Source organism: Podarcis bocagei (genome assembly GCF_964188305.1).
Source record: "Podarcis bocagei genome assembly, chromosome: 3".
Lineage (NCBI taxonomy): Eukaryota > Metazoa > Chordata > Lepidosauria > Squamata > Lacertidae > Podarcis > Podarcis bocagei.
Window position 1 is genome coordinate 95,590,587 of NC_138127.1, and position 13,124 is coordinate 95,603,710.

A 13,124-nucleotide genomic window follows, 5' to 3' on the forward strand; every position below is an offset into this window, starting at 1 on the left:
TTAAAGAAGTCAGATTTGCCTTCATTTGGTGCATAAACTCCAACAACTAAGAATTTTTCTCCTTGTACTTGTATCTCCACAGCCAGATATCTCCCTTGTTCATCTTTGAATATCATTTTTGGAGCCCATTTCTCCTTCACATATATTACAACTCCTCTCTTCTTAACTTTGTCTGATGAGATAAATTCTTGTCCTAGCCTTTTATTTGAAAGTAATCTCCTATGGGCTCTAGTTATGTGAGTTTCTTGTAAGCATATCAAGTCCGATTGTTCTTTATTCAATATATGAAATACTTGTCTTCTCTTCAAAGGCCCATTGAGCCCATTACAATTCCAACTAAGGAATTGCAGAGCCATCTTGTTATTTTCTTAAGGCTCCTCCAACAGCTCCAAGTTGTTGCTCTTCTTCTGATGGTGGTGGTTTTTGTCCAAACGAGAGATTCAGTATGTCCAGTGCTCTCCTCTGTTCTGCAAGTACGTCCACAGTCCCCTTCTGTAAATCCTCCTGGTATCTTGCCAAAAATTTGTCTTTATCTTGAATTGTCTTTATTTTCACTTTCTTTGCCTTGTAGTCAAATGACAGTCCTTGTGGAAACTCCCACCTAAAGCGAATAGTGTTCTTCTTTAGCAATAGAACCAAGTCCTTGTAAAAGTTTCTTAAATCCAAAATGTATTTTGGGATGTCTTTGAAGATCTGTACAGCTGAATTTCCAATTTGCAGGGCCTTTTCAAAGTGTAATCCTAATATTTTATCTCTTTCCTCCTTGGATCTGAGTGTAATCAAACAGTCTCTCGGTGTCTTTCTATCTTGCTTTTTACCCAATCTGAAGGCAGTCGTAATTTTAAATTCGTCTTCCTCAAGGTCCCAGCAATCCACAAACTCCCGTGTCAAGTATTCCACAAGGTTGTCTCTTTCGTTCTCCGGAATCAGTCTTAATTTTAAATTTCTCTCTTTCCTCTGTAACTCCCACAAGGCCAAAGTTGCATCATGCTCATAGACCTTCCTGGCGAGCGGCTCTAGCTTCTCCTGTGTCTCTCCGGCAGTGGCTTTGGCCTCCTCGGCAATTTGGCGCGTGGTGGCGTTCTCCTCTACCAATCTATTTATAGATTCTGTATTCTGGTTTAATCTTGCTGATATTTCTGTTAATTTTTGTGTATTCTCTGAAGTCTGTTTTGTCAAAGACTCCAGGGTTTGGTTTATCTTAAGCAGGGCCTCTGTCACAGCTTCCATAGAAACGGCTGCTCCTTTGTCTTGACCTGTTGTTCCTGCTGATCCGGCTGTTGCGCCTGAGATTGAGCCTCTTTTCTTTGCCTGTTGCAGCTGCAACTGTTGTTGTTGCTGTTGTTGCTTGATCTTGGCTCTTGTGACTATCTCTTCTTGTGGGCCACTCATGTCAAGGTCAATTCCCACGGGATTTGTTCTCCCTTGGAAAATTCCACTGTCTTAAGCCGTGCCGGACTTTACTTTATCCTCTAGAGGGAGCAAATCAAAATGGCCATAGAGCAAAATTTCCAAGTACCAAAACAAAGGAGACAGTCCAAAAAGTAAGAAAAAGGGAGGTTAACACAGTCAAAGTCAATGTTACTAAGTACTTATAACTTCAAATTGCCACAGTTGCCCAATTTATACTGTTTCTTCTTATAATATGCAATAGTCAGGCAGTGTGGAAACTTTGTATCAAAGTATCACTTCACAGGGAAGAGTCAGTTCAGTGTACTAAGAAGGCAGACCGTTTCGTACTTTCAAACAGATGAGACAGTAGAGGTTTTTTTCCTCCAAATAAGTCATGCAGTTAATAGTCAGATTCGCCTCCCCTCTGCCCTGCTTGCTAGAGGGGAGATCAAAGGTTTAAATGTCCGGTTTAGCTGATCAAAGGACGGATTTAAACGGATGCAGGTTTAGAGCTCCGTTGCTTTCGCTTTCATGCAGTCGGGGGGAGGCAGACTTCCTTTGTTTAAATCTCCCCCGTTTTTAGCCCAATTTTTAAAATTGAAAGAGTCCCGGTTATTTTTCAGTTCTTACTCACGGGGAATCAGTCCGAATTTCTTTTCAGGAAGGAATCGGCGCTCTCCGCTTATGGCGACGCGGCTTCACTTCGCAGGCTGGGTAGCGACTCTCAGCACCGCGCTCACTCCCGATGTCGATCCGTAGCCTTTAAAAAGGCTCTTTCACGGTACCGGGGGGCGCGAAGGTGCCCACCGAGTCTCCTTGTTCTCAGGCTTCAGCGCCTGGGATTTTAGGGGTCCCCCGCTTGCCGTAGCGGGTAAGACCCGAACTTGCGAAGCAGTCCTTCTCCGGAGCTCGGAGCTAGGACCGCCATTAAGCGCTGGCACCGACCGGAAGGGCGCAATCCTGCTATGCATCACTTCATTTGCAAATATTCTAATTTTCCAATTGGGTTCTTCATCCCAAAATAATGCATTTGTCAAGCTGACAAGTAACTTCGTTCCCTTTACATTTATAGAGCAGAATTACTACTTAAGGTTGTCTCCAGATGGCCTGCTAATTCATTCTGATTGGCTTGCAGGGAGTTCAGACAATATTGCGCCAAGCAAAACTTATCCCATGCTTTCCAGTGCATTTTCTGGACGCTTTCGTTATAGCAAAAACACAATCTCTCAAACAAAAAATTTGCACATTTTGCCCTAGTGCATGCACTTTTGCACACATTACTCACCAAGAGAACTACATTGAACTGCCAAATTAAGAAAAAATGCAGATTTTGAAAGATTGCTATGTTTTGGTTTGCAGATTATTTAGGAAAGTGTGAATTAAACCTGAACTGAATCAAATTCTCCATCCCTACATTGCACAAATAGCAATAGCAAACCTTGGCTACAGCTCACGGTTAATGCGGAGGGCGCTTGACCCTGGTGCTTCCCAGTTTGGATGACACAGCATGCCATGGCAGGAAAGAGAGCCAGGGAGGAGCAAAGCAGTTGCAAGGTTCAATCTGGTAGCAGGCGTGTTCCTGCAGTCTTACAAAGTCATAGTTTGGCTTACCACGTTGTGCAAACCAGACTGAGGGATGAGGAAGGAGAGCATTCGGTGCCTTATGCAATTGCGAGTTTCTTTGGAAACTCAAAGCGCTTTCCAAAATGACGAAATAACAGTAATACTAGGGAATCTCAACAAGCTTGCAGAGGAATTTTTCTCCAAGGGAACGACGATAGCTAACCTGCCTTTCCCTCTCTCCGGCTCCTCGCTTCATCCCAAACAATCTTCTGCAGTCAGTTGTATTTATCACTTCCACCCCATAATTTGCCTCCTCCCCTGCTCCTATTGTGACTCGGCAAGACTCATCCACTCTTAACCCAAAGTGGCAGGCTTGAGTGATGGGCTGACAATGAATCATTTAATTAAACTGTCAGAAAGCCTCCATGCTTGGCCTCTAATCCAGAGTGAAAGCTGCCCATTCGAGCGATACGCTTATCTAAGGTCCAAGAGGGTGTGCGAAGGTTGACATGGAAATCAATTACAGTCATGGTTGGAGAGATTACCCTTTTGACTGTGAAAGGCACGTGCCCGGTAGTGTCACGTCTTTGATGCATGTCAGAGGCGATCACGGCTTACGAGGAAACCTCCCGTGATGCCTCTGGAGGTGACAAGACAAGCCAGAGAGAAATGGCTTCACAGCCAGGCTCCCTGACATGAGTGCTTGTGTGAAACCAACAGGGTGAGCAGGAGAGAGAACAAATCAAGATGTGGACCCCCTGAGGCCTAGCCTGCAGCCGTTGAGGGGAGAGTCAGACAGGGAGTCATTCGTCAGCCAGGAAGCTCCTGACAAGACTTTCCCAACAAGGTCAGAGCACTGATGATGATAATAATGAAGACTAATTTTGCAGTAGTTTCTATTAGCCATTAATTAGTAATTTTAGGTAGGTGCATTCATTACTTTGTTTATAACTCCTGCAAAACTTCCTTGTTTAGACCAGACAAGGTCTTGTTTAGACCTTGTTTAGACCATTCTTCCCAGACAAGTAATCTTAATACATAACATTATTTTATTTGCTAATACCGGACAAAAGTTGCCCAAATGAAGCCTGCCATTGGAAGCCTTGCTCAAGGGTTTCTGCTTGTGCAATGGGGCTTTCACCCCTTCCCCTTCAAACTGGCTTGGGGGTGTTCCAGAAACCCCACAGAACAGCTCACAGGAGGAGGAAAAGCCAATATGTTTGCGCAGACAGAACATCTGTAATACCACAACGTTGAATTCCACCCAATGGTCCATGGCACTCACCACAGCTACTTCTAAGATTGCTGGGCTGATCTAGTGGCCAAAGAGAGCTACAAGTTGGATGCCCTTGGCTAGAATCGCAACTCAACCCTACTATGTCCTCACTAGGTGGCCTTGGGCAGGTCACTTTCTCTCTGCCTTGATATCCCCATCTGCAACATGGGGGATAAAAATACTGATTTACCTTGTTGCAAGGATGACAATAGTGCCATGCATGTGAAGCATGTTGAATGCTTAAAGGTTTTTTTTACACATCCTAAGCACCCAAGGTTCTCAGAGTAAACATATAGCCATATCGACCAGGGCGCTCTCTCTCTCTCTCTCTCTCTCTCTCTCTCTCTCTCTCTCACACACACACACACACACACATATTTGCTTTTCTGTTTTGTCTCGTTGTCAGCACATACTATGTTACAGCCATACATAAAATAATAGAAAAAGATAGCATAGGTATAAAACAAAAACATATGATAGTAATAATAATGTATCTAAATTCTTCCAAGATTATTTAAATCCTCTATATCTTAAATTATACTTCCCTTCCACTCTTTCCATGGTTTCCTATCTATTGTCCTTTCAACTGCATTTTCTTACTCTACTAATTTGTTTTCATTACCTTACACAATCTCCCGTTATAACATCTACTGCTGAGTATTTTTTCAGCCCGTTATGATTGTTTTCTTGTTATAATACCCCCCCCCCCAATATAATCCGTATATAATATCCAATCCTCTTTCAGTCTCAGGGCCTTAGCAAGCAGGCTGCACATTGTATCTTTGCATCTCCCCCCCCCCCCCCGAACTTCACACTACGCACCGAACAGGGGGAAGCTCCATGAAACTGAAAGCCACTGTCTAACTAGGTCAGGTTTGGTTGCCCTGTGGCCCTCCATCAGCACCAGCCAGCATGGACCAATGGTCAGGGAATGATGGGAGTTGGAGTCCAGCAGGACAAGGAAGGCCACAGGCCCCCTGTCCCTGCTCTAGGTTCTTTTTATTCTTTTTCTCCACCCCATTCGTAACTGTATTTGTTGTTTAGTCGTTTAGTCGTTTAGTCATGTCCGACTCTTCGTGACCCCATGGACCAGAGCACGCCAGGCACTCCTGTCTTCTACTGCCTCCCACAGTTTGGTGAAACTCATGTTCGTAGCTTTGAGAACACTGTCCAACCATCTCGTCCTCTGTCCTCCCCTTCTCCTTGTGCCCTCCATCTTTCCCAACATCAGGGTCTTTTCCAGAGAGTCTTCTCTTCTCATGATGTGGCCAAAGTATTGGAGCCTCAGGATCTGTCCTTCCAGTGAGCACTCAGGGCTGATTTCCTTAAGAATGGATAGGTTTGATCTTCTTGCAGTCCATGGGACTCTCAAGAGTCTCCTCCAGCACCATAATTCAAAAGCATCAATTCTTCGGTGACCAGCCTTCTTTACGGTGCAGCTCTCACTTCCATACATCACTACTGGGAAAACCATAGCTTTATCTTGTAATTGTATATGCCTGTGCAATTTCTCCCTGACCCTGGCTTGCCTCTTCATCTTTTTCATACAGGATTGTGATTGGGATACCGCCTTGAAGAACTGCCAGTCAGCCACTCAGGTTACATATGGCTCAGATCTGATCTGGCAGGCTGAGGGGGCTGGGGAGGGATCTATACTGCACAGCAATTCTGCACATCCCTGGACAAAATGGCCGTCCACGAATGACCCGCATGGAAACTTCTACAAAGGCACAAACAAATGGTGACCATTGACTTGGTGATAGCAACAATGCAATGCAGGCATCTGCTTCAAGGTGACATTTAGATATGTTCACCCCCCAAAAAAAACAATGCAAAAAAAGAGGGAGGGGGAGGAGAAACCAGGGATGGTTCATTAGGGAACATCATTGTTCCTGCGTGACGAGAAGGCTTCTTAAGGCCTCAGCGTGGCACTGGACTGCGAAGTCGCCTGTGACAATATATTAACATTATGCACAAGCGTAGCAAATTACCAGCCTCTCTGCCCATTGCTTGTCTGAGTAATGGAATGTCTGCAGCCAGCAGGAAAGATGAAGTCGTCCTGCTGTCCTCTAGAGCACCGCTTGAATGATGTGGGGCTGCCTTGGCAAGTGTAAAAAGAGAGACTACCCTGGGCATCATTACTTTTTAAATTTGCTGCACGTTGCGATTCGAGAGAGAGAAGGAGAAGTTGGTGAGTGGAAAAGAAAAGAAGAAATCCAGTTTGTTTGGCGTGGAGAAGGCCTGTTTTCATGTCCGTGAAACCTAATCGGCTGGAAAGTTGTTGTGGATGCAACTCCAGGGTAGTTCTTCCATTTTCCAAAAATGAAAAAAACAAAGATAAAAACCCAGGATAAACTGCATGGGCTTGGGGAGAAGGAGCAACGCAGCGGAAACACAGAATCATAGAATTGTAGACCTGCAACCCCTTGCAATATAGGAACCTCAGTTAAAGGATCCATGACAGAAATACTGAAAATGCAGCAGGAAAAGAGCTGGAAGTGTGTTGATGAAGAGTGCAGTGATTTTTATATGGAATATGCATCAACCAGTCCCTTTTTATCTAGGACAGTACAGTGGTACCTCAGGTTAAGAACTTAATTTGTTTTGGAGGTCCGTTCTTAACCTGAAACTGTTCTTAACCTGAAGCATCACTTTAGCTAATGAGGCCTCCCGCTGCTGCTGTGCCGCCGGAGCACGATTTCTGTTCTCATCCTAGGCAAAGTTCTTAACCTGAGGTACTATTTCTTGGTTAGTGGAGTCTGTAACCTGAAGCATCTGTAACCCAAGGTACCACTGTAATCATTTCCCAGGGCCAGGCTCTGCTAAAGCAGTGTTTTTAATTACTACACAGTATTGGGTAGGATTCAGACTTCACCTTCCATGGAATGGAAAGCTTTTGATCCAGTAGACAGATCCTTTGGTCAGAGACAGATTTTCCCACCCTCAAGGCTCCCAGCACCAATTCCTACATTGCTCTGGAAGATCCCATGACTGTCTAGAACAGTGTTAGTAGCCACTGTGCTGTAGTGGTTAGAGTGTCAAACTAGGGGCTGGGAGACCAGGGTTCAAATCCCCACTTAGCCATGAAGCTCATTGGGTGACCTTGGGCCACTCACTGCCTCTCAGCTTAACTGACCTCCCAGGGTTGTTGTGGGGATTGAAGGGGGGGGGGAAGGTGGGAAATAAATGCAATGCAATGCAATAAAATAAGTGCTGGAGGCTAAAGAGGGAGGGGGGAATCATAAAAGGTCACCTCCCCAACCCTCAACACCACTCACTAGCAGGAGTGAAGGATCCAACCCAATATTAGTTTGTTTACATGAGCATCAAAACCCTTGTTTAAAGTTGGAGCTAGGTTAACATGAACACATGGACAAAAATAAAATAAATCCTATTGACCGGAGAGTACTTACATATCAACACGTTCAGAACTGAGCCCCAGGAAAGAATTTCTTTCAATCTTGTGTATGTTTATGTTGTCTTGGACGTCACTGAGATTTAAAGAAAAAATACATTTCAGAAAAGGAAATTAAAACGCGCCCTTTTGATGCCTTGTTGGCATACAAGGCATCAAACTTTCCTTGGTCTGGAAGATTTCTAATCTGCCTTTCAGTGCTAAGAGCAAAATAAAATCTAATAAAGTCAAATACTGATACATCTGCAAATAAGAAAGAAACAAATTATCTTCAATGTTTTGACGACGTTGAATGTTTACTGCGAGCTGCTTTGGAAACAGATCATGGTGGAAAAGGAGCACATAAGTAAACTCAGATCAATTACTGCTGCCCTCCCATTGCTATTGCAGCAAGGGGAGCAGGAGCGGTGTTGCTATGGTCCAGCCATTGCCATATGGGTGGAGGCACCACCCCAAAGGACCCCTGAATCTTGTTGGGATGTTCCGTTCCACCTTAAGGAACAGGCATGATTGTTGTGTGTCACATGTCTGTTTACACTCCAGCACAGCTTGCTGGGAACTTCCATTTGTGTGTAGCTTTTGCTTTAGCTGTTTGCTTTGGACACAAAGGAGAGCAGACATGTTTCCTTTTGTCCTGATCTACGCTGAATAATTTTGAATTATGGTGCTGGAGGAGACTCTTGAGAGTCCCATGGACTGCAAGAAGATCAAACCTCTCCATTCTTAAGGAAATCGGCCCTGAGTGACCACTGGAAGGACAGATCCTGAAGCTGAGGCTCCAAGACTTTGGCCACCTCATGAGAAGAGAAGACTCCCTGGAAAAGACCCTGATGTTGGGAAAGATGGAGGGCGCAAGGAGAAGGGGATGACAGAGAACGAGATGGTTGGATAGTGTTCTCGAAGCTTCCAGCATGAGTTTGACAAAACTGCGGGAGGCAGTGGAAGACAGGAGTGCCTGGTGTGCTCTGGTCCATGGGGTCACGAAGAGTCGGACACGACTAAACGACTAAACAACAACAACAACGCTGAATTAACCTGCTTGTAAATATGCTCACACAGCCTCTCGTGCCACTTCTGTTTGTGCAGCATTTGCTCTTCTGAATAGCGTGCTCAGTTTTCTAAAGCCTAGAGCCACAGATTTATGCTGCACCAAGGACCAGAGTTTACCTGGCACACTGGCTGGTGGGCTGGAGCCAGCTGGGGGCCTGCCAATTGCCCCTGTTTCCTTGGATACATGCCAACAAATCTAACCTCAAGGATCATGCATTCTTATGTATATACAGTATGGATTTGCAGCCCTCTTCAGGTGTTTTCTCTCCACTCAATCTCAGTCACACGTAGAGAAGCATCACCCCTCCCCAGCACTCTTGGGGAGGCTTGCCATACATCAGGAAAATTCCAGACATGTCCTGGTTTTCAGCTGTAAAAATGGCGCGTGTGGTGGTGGTGGGGAAGGATATTTTGCCAAATTGGCAAAACGTCAGGGGAAACCCGGATGTAATGCAGTAAACATTCAAAGACATCAAAACGTTGAAGATCATTGGTTTCTTTTTTACTTGCAGATGTTTCAGTGCAAAATTCAGTGTGGAAATCTGGTGGAGACTTCCTCCAACAAACTAGAACTGATTCAGCTCTTGGCATGGACGAATTCAGTTTTAAATAATTCCGCCTCCCTCTTTCCTTCACGGGCAACCCAAGAAAAATGGTCAAAACCCCAAAATATTAGAATAATCCAGTAAAAAACTTACAGCACAAACTTCACGGAAGAATGTATCTGGTTAACGACGGGTAAATACATGATTGCAGTGTTTGATAGCAACCTAGAGGGAATAAGTACAGGTTGTTAGCACATCTCTGAGGAAAAGTAAAGAATAACAAATGACTGAAATGAAATTGAGGAAGAAAAGTTGCAGGCAAATTTTTGTTATTCTCATTTTGTTATTCAATATTTAGTCACCCCCCCCAACATTCTAAATTCTGGGTAGTGATTGATGTCTTCTATAACTCTGCTTACATGTTTTTCATGTGCAGGACATATTGCGGACATATTGCTTCATGTCCTGTAGCTTCCTGCTGAAATCCTACGATGTTGTTGTACCACACCTTTGCTGCACACAAGAGCACCTGTCCATATGACAATAATGCAATAATGCTGGGGAAGCATCACAGAACAACTAATAACGTGGAATGATGTGCAGATGATCCAGTATAAATCCACCATTAATGTACTACTATTGATATGTTGCTTTAGTCACAAGAGACTATGGCCCTGCGGGATTTGACATCTTTCTGCAGGGCCTGCAAGATGGTGCTGGCCTTCGGCGTAGACTCACTCCTACCCCTTATATGGGATTTGGTATATAAATTTTCCCTTGGCTTTCTTTCTGCCCCTTGGAGGACCAGCATGGATAGCTGGCTCGGGTGAATATCTGATGTTTCCTCCCTTTATGGTCTTGATTTATGGGCTACTACTAAAATGAGGCTGTATTTTAAGCTGTATTTTAAGCTATATTTTAATTAACTGGTTGTTGTTGTTGTTGTTTTTCTATTACATTTTATTGTAATTCATATTTGGTGTTAGACGCCCTGAGCCTGGCTTGGGCCAGGGAGGGCGGGGTATAAATAAATGTTGTTGTTGTTGTTGTTGTTGTTATTGAAAAAAACCACAACCCATGCCAGTTTGGAGGCATCATATTAAAACTACAGTTCCCAAGGTTCCCCAGGGAGACAAAATTATGATAAACCCAGTTTAAGCCTTGGAAGAGGAAACTGAAGCCATCGTTTCAGAACTTTTGCTTTATATACCAAAAGAAAAGCATCAAAACAATTTAAGAAACATGCAATGCCCTTATGCACCTAGAAGACTATTCAATATTGGAATAAGGTAAGAAGATTCTGTGTGCAACGGGGCTCTTCCCACTTGTAATTCTTAGCAATTGGCTGACTGTGGAGGTAAAACAAGGCTACGCCACGCAGGGGTCAAGAACGGCAGCGATAGAATAAAGGATGCATCATCTTCGCGGCTGCGCTATGGCTATGATTCCAAAGTGCTTCTGACAGCACAAGGAAGAATCATCAGGTATTCATGTACAAATGTGAGCATCGATGCAATGCGTCAGCCAGTCCGAATGGCATTCTAGCTGACATCGGGATGAATGGAGCCGCCATTTCCATTCCAAAGTGAGCCCTCAAATAAGGTGTCTGTAATGCACGTTATCAAAACGTTCCGTAGAGTTTCAGCTGGGCCATTCACAGTCTAATAAGGGTTCATTATCCGTCTCATTTCCTATCCTCCGTGCATTTGCTTCACAGGAAAGCAGCATGCGAAGGAGGGATTGAGATTGCCGTTGCTGCGAGTGTGCGAAAGCTGACGAATCTCTGCAATCGTTATATATCAGAAGGAACAGCGACGGGCCTGATGTCTCATTCAGTATGGCTCGTCTTCCTGACTGTGCTTTGTGGGAGCAAAGGCATCACTGGAATCTTTCACTCCACATGGGGCTCAAACCCACGACTCTGAGATTAAGAGTCTCATGCTCTACTGACTGAGCCAAATGGCTGGAGCGGGATTGAACTTTGCCATGTGGCTGCTGCACCTTTCCAGCTTTCTTTTATAAAATTACCTGGCCGATTGGCTCTTCTGGCTCCTTAGCAGGACCTCTAGATAGTGCACAAAACAAATGAAATACAGTGGTACCTCGGGTTACAGACACTTCAGGTTACATACACTTCAGGTTACACACTCCACTAACCCAGAAATAGTACCTCGGGTTAAGAACTTTGCTTCAGGATGAGAACAGAAATCGTGTGGAGGCGACGCTGCAGCAGCAGGAGGCCCCATTAGCTAAAGCGGTGCTTCAGGTTAAGAACAGTTTCAGGTTAAGTACGGAACTCCGGAACAAATTAAGTACTTAACCTGAGGTACCACTGTACTGTGAAAATCCCTGAAACGAGAAGTAATCAGCTAGAAATATTACCTTATAGAAATAGACTAAATAATAAAAATCAAAAAGTTTAAAGAAAAAAATAGAAAAACCTAGATAGTGGCAGGGATGAAACTCAGGGCCATGCCTGGTCTACTTAGTTATTTTAAAGGGTGAGCCCAGTCTACATGGTTGTTATCATCTTGCGGTTTCAGTATTCATCACGTCTTCTACTTGCACTGCGTTCTTATTGAACCTTTGACTTGCGTTAGGCGTATGTTTCCCTTTTCTTGACAATCTCTCGGAATGACGCCTTGTAACAGACTAACATGGCTTCCTCTGCATGTCAGCTTTGGTATAATAAGTGCAACCTGACTCATCGTGTCTTTAAACATTCTACGTTTTTTGGGGGAAAAGAGCTACAAGATTTTTCACTAAGGCCGGGTGGTTTGATCATATGAAGCCTCTGTTTGTCAGCTTCACCAGCTCCCACTTGAAGGCCAATTTAAAGTGCTGGCTTTAATCTTTAAAAAGACCTAAACAGCTCAGGTCCTGGTTGCCTTCTTTTCTGTTAGAGCGTTTATTAATTTTCCAATAAAAAACATCCAATTAACATATCAAATCATAATCCAATAAAAAAAACTAAATTAAAAAAAATTAAAATCAGAATTATAATTCTGATTTTACGGCTTCCCACAGTCTGAACGTCAAAGCGTCTCCAAATCTCAGTCCTGCCTCTCATGATGTTTCCATATTTCCATATCCGATTTTCCATATCCGATTGCCTTCTTTTCTATCCGGATATTAAGATCCTCTTTGGAAGACTTGCTCCAGTTCTCTCTGCCAAGTGAGGTTCATAAGCCAAAGACCTATCTAGTCCAGCATCCTCTTCTCACAATGGCCAACTAGTCGCCAATGGGAATTCCATGGACAGGACCTGCAACAACAGAGCTTCACCTACTTGTGATTTCCATCAGCTGGCAATCAGAGTGGAGGCAGAACTCCGTTATCTTAGCTAGTAGCAAATAGGGTTGTCAAAAGATTCCAGCCAAAATAGAAACAAGTGGATATTGACAATGTCCACTTATTTGTCCTGTGTCCAGAACAGAAATCAATCCAGCAAATGTGATCAGTAGATCAGCATTTGCCGGCATCGTTGCTTTCCGTCTGCAAATCGTATGTAAGTGATTACGTTTCTTTCCCCATTTTCATTGCGTTTCCTTCATCCTGATATGAATGGAATAATGCCATTTACAGAATTTACTCACACTATGTTATGCACGGTAATTAGGCGATTATGTAATTTTGCTGCAGTAAGATGAAAAATGTAGTTTTGGGTGGAAGATGAACTGCAGCAGAACAGAAACAATGATGCATGTCTTTTGGGTAGTGGCACCACCGTTATGGAATAGTCTTCTCAGGGATGCTCACTTGGTAATATTTTTGTGGCCTTTTCTGTACCAGGTGAATAATTTCTGTTCATGTTGTTGTTTAGTCGTTTAGTCGTGTCCGACTCTTCGTGACTCCATGGACCAGAGCACGCCAGGCACTCCTG

General features: G+C 43.9%; 1 protein-coding gene across 3 annotated transcripts in view; it reads right to left on the reverse strand.

Moving 5' to 3' along the window:
- The window catches only part of FSHR (follicle stimulating hormone receptor), a 99,765-nt gene that overhangs the window by 20,721 nt on the left and 65,920 nt on the right, over window positions 1–13,124 (reverse strand). For all 3 annotated transcript variants that reach the window (XR_014006497.1, XM_081188550.1, XM_081188551.1), the window contains 2 exons: window positions 9,395–9,466; window positions 7,645–7,722 (listed from right to left, as the gene is read on the reverse strand). Coding sequence is in view for 2 of the 3 variants with exons in the window: in XM_081188550.1 (XP_081044676.1) it covers window positions 7,645–7,722; window positions 9,395–9,466 (150 nt within the window). In the remaining variant the exon portion in view is untranslated. The remainder of the gene's footprint in view (window positions 1–7,644; window positions 7,723–9,394; window positions 9,467–13,124) is intronic.